The following is a 4016-nucleotide window of genomic DNA, read 5'->3' on the forward strand; positions in this document are numbered from 1 at the left end:
AATTAGGCTCCTAAGGTTAGTATCTATAACCTGACATAGGCCTTCAAAGGGGAGATTTGGGTTCAATGCACTATTGAAACTGAAACGAGAGTGTCCTTGCAACTTTTTCCATGGAAGCAGGTTTCCAATGAAGGGTCCGTAGGTGAGAAGTGCTTTGTTTTCAAGATTTCCACAATTAGACCCTCTTCTAAATTGGATTTGGTGAATCAAATGTGATGGACCAGCTCCGGGGACCTTAGACATGCATGGATACAATTCGACCACCACCTACTACAAATTGTCATGTGTATGACCCAAGGTAGCATATTATAAATATCGTAATAAATGTGCTCAAAGTATTTACATATAGTTTTTTATTATGAAAACAGAGAGTAAATGGATGATTTGAGAAGCTAGGAGGCCGTGTCCATCAATTAAAAAATTGTCGGAGATTGTGATTCAGAGGTGCTATTGTCTTGCAGTTGTGCTTAAAAAATTATGCTGTGTAGGGAGTGAAATTCTAAGGAGAGCAAATTGAAGTATACAAATGAGTGACTGCTATATCTTAAAACTCGTCTTCTCAATAGTTTGCAAACTTTCCACATGAAATTTTGACTGCACACTACTGGAGCACAAAATCAGCATAGGCATTTGACATCAAAACATATGCAGTAGCCTGCTTAGGCTGCAGACTCAGCGCCTGATCAAATGCCTCCCTTGCCAGCCTTGAATTGCCATGTGTACAACACGCACCCAGCAAGCACATCCAAATGGACACATCGGCCGCCATTGGCATCCTGCTCAACATGTTCTCTATCCCCTTGAAGTCCCCTGCACGCCCGAAAAGGTCAACCATTATGCCATAATGCTTCAAGTCTGGCATTACGCCATAATCTCTACTCATGGAGTCAAAACACTCAAGAGCTTTGACAACATGCCCTGTATGACTACAAGCTGAGAGAACTGAACTGAATGTGACTTCATCAGGCCTTAAACCTGCAAGGTTCAATTTCTCAAGCATGTGCAAGCTTGCTGCAAAATTTCCTTCTCCTGCATGACCAGAAATGCACGCAGTCCATGACACCATATGAGGCTCAGGAAGCCCATCAAAGGTTGCCTGCCCATCTACCATGCTTGCACAACTCCCGTATGCATGTATTAGAGTGGCTATCACAGATGGAATCCCATCGTACCCAGCAGCAACAATATCAAAGTGGAGCTGTCCACAAATCTCCAAGTTCCCTGTTTCACCACAGGCTTGCAGAATGCAGATAAGTGTAACATCATCCAGAGTCACATGCTGTTTCTGCATCTCTTTGTAGAGATGAAGTGCCTTCTCTCCATGCCCCTCTTCAATGTATGCTGAGAGCATCGCAGTCCATGTCACTACATCTCGTTGAATCAATGCACTGAACACATTCTCTGCTTCCACAATGGTCCCACACTTGCCATACATACTCACGAGGGCGGTACCAACTAGGATGTCTGATGCACAGCCGTTTCTACATGCATCTGCATGTAATGCCTGTCCGATTTCTAGAGACATCACTTTGGTTGAGCTCTCCTTCCCAGGACAAGCTTCTTCCTTCTCTGCAAGGGTGCCACATGCCTGAAGTGCAAGCACAAAGGTCTGTGCATTCGGACCTGTATCTTCCTCCTGCATTTGTCTATACAACTGTAAAGCTTTATCCCCTTGGCCCTCCTCAATATATGCTGTGAGCATTGCCGCCCATGACACGATGTTACGCTCGGACAACTCACTGAAGACATCCTCTGCGTCCACAATGGTCCCACACTTGCTGTACATACCCAAGAGAGCAGTCCTTACAAACGCATCTGATGCAAAGTCCTCTGTGCAGACATCAGCATGTAATGCTTGCCCAATTTGCAGAGGTGTCAATTTATTTGATACACGAAGAACTTCTTCCTTCTCTGCAAGGATGCCACACGCCTGAAGGGCAAACACAACTGTGAGCTCATCCAAACTTACACCTTCCTCTAGCATCCGCCTGTACAACTGTAAAGCCTTCTCCCCTTGGCCCTGTTCAACGTATGCCGAAAGCATTGCATTCCATGAGATGACATTACGCTGAGACAATGTGCTGAACATACTCTCTGTTTGTGCAATGGTCCCACACTTGGCATACATACTCGAGAGTGCAGTACCAACAAATACATCTAACGTAAACTCCTTTGCAGACGCATCAGCATGAAATGCTTGTCCAATACTCAGGGCCATCATTTTGGTTGATCTTCCCTCGACAAGAAGAGTGTCTTCCTTCTGTGCAATGATGCCACATGCCTGAAGGCCAATCACAAATGTCTGTTGGTTTGGATCCAATCCTTCATCTTGCATCTGTCTGTATAGCTGTAAGGCCTCCTCTCCTTGGTCCCGTTCGACATATGCTGAGAGCATTGCATTCCATGACACGATGTCATGTTGGGCCATCGAGCCGAACACATCCTCTGCTTCCACAATCACCCCACACTTTCCATACATACTTATGAGGCTATTGCTCACGAAGACATCAAATGTGAAGCCCTTCATGCGGGCTTCATTATGAAATTTCTTGCCTTGCGTGAGATCTGGTATGCTGCCACAAGCTTTGAAGAGGCCAACAAAGGTATATCTATCTGACTCCACACCTTCCTCTTGCATGAGTTTATGCAATTCGAGGGCTTCCTTCCCACGACCACATTCTGCGTAAGCAGAGATGATGGCGGTCCAAGAGAAGACAGTAAGGTGGGGCAATGAATCAGATATACGGCGTGCATCTTCAAGGGCACCACATCTTGCCAGTGTCATGACAAGGTAGTCACCTAGCAAGCCAGTCAGATCGGTCTTGTGCAAGGTGATATGAGCATGGATATGCTTGGCAAGGTTGAGGGTTTTTCTTTTGATGCAAGCCTTGAGGAGGGACAGGTAGGTGGTGGTGGAGGGTGGGGGCGAGTGCATGCGGGAGAGGACATTCAGGGCCATGTCCAGATGCCCATGTTTGCACAGGGATTGGCAAAGCTCATCATCGGAAGTGCGCTGCCCTCTTTCCTCATCGAGCTGCTGGTGTTGCTGTGGTGGGGGAGGACTATCATGACGATGACCATGGGGATGGATGATTGGTAGCGCGGGATACTCCAACAAGTTCCAGGGGAGCTCGTGCGGATGAGTGTCCACGCAGAGGGGCTTGGCCTCTTGGTAGGCGTCGTGGCAGAAGTCTGAGCTTCTCTGGTGGCTTCCCCAGTCGTCCCACCTCGTTAACAGGTTCGACAGGAGAAGAATTGCAGTGCCCATTTTGGCTCTCTTGTTGGCGACGCTGCTGCTGAAGCTCGAAGTTATGACTCCATGGAGCTCAGCTCTTGGAATTGGCTCATGTTCCTACGCTAAAGATAAAGTCATCACATGTGGCCATTATTTTTTGCCCCACCTTGATAGCTTTATTAGATTCCTAGGCTAATCATATGTGCCTATTCACTAAAATCACCACATGTACCCATGATTTTTTGGCTCTTCGCTCTACCCGCCCCTCCTCCTCCTCCAACCCCCAACAACAAGCTCTCACTGAGCAAAGTTGATGCAAGACCTGCAAAGCAACAGTGTCCCCTTGCATGCTACAGCCTCGTCTTCACAAGAGCACACAAAGAGAGGGACGAGGCAAGCAAGGGTGCCATAAAATATCAAAGGGGACCATGTTTTTTTTTAACGTGTGCATGCACACACACACACATAAGCGGACCTCACCTATAATTCTATAATCCTCATCCACCGTGAAGGTGAGAGAGAGACACCTAGAATGACATATGGCATAGTGAAGGCTCTTAAACATGCCAAAGTGGGAGTTGCTAACCTTACAAAATTACAGTAAGAACCTTTAAAAAGATAGAATATTTAATGTACGCCTAGGATCTTATTCTATTTTAATGTAAAGGTGTCATATTATCCACTAAAGTTGTAAAAGTGCTATTGAGAAGAATGTGGGCGAGTTGAGCTCCTTGCAATCTTTCTTCAAGAGTAGGCAAGCACACTAGAGAGGATTAGATGG

At 46.3% G+C, this 4016-nt stretch overlaps 1 protein-coding gene across 1 annotated transcript; it reads right to left on the bottom strand.

The window, feature by feature from the left end:
* Positions 1-538: 538 nt before the first annotated feature.
* LOC147613905 (putative pentatricopeptide repeat-containing protein At3g01580) lies at positions 539-3353 on the bottom strand. Its single transcript, XM_086781911.1, has one exon. The coding sequence runs from the start codon at positions 3266-3268 to the stop codon at positions 602-604; it is 2667 nt and encodes an 888-aa protein (XP_086638037.1). The 5' UTR covers positions 3269-3353; the 3' UTR covers positions 539-601.
* Between the last annotated feature and the right edge of the window lie 663 nt (positions 3354-4016).

Source organism: Cibotium barometz, chromosome 43 (genome assembly GCF_041138505.1).
Source record: "Cibotium barometz isolate CiBa-2024 chromosome 43, ASM4113850v1, whole genome shotgun sequence".
Lineage (NCBI taxonomy): Eukaryota > Viridiplantae > Streptophyta > Polypodiopsida > Cyatheales > Cibotiaceae > Cibotium > Cibotium barometz.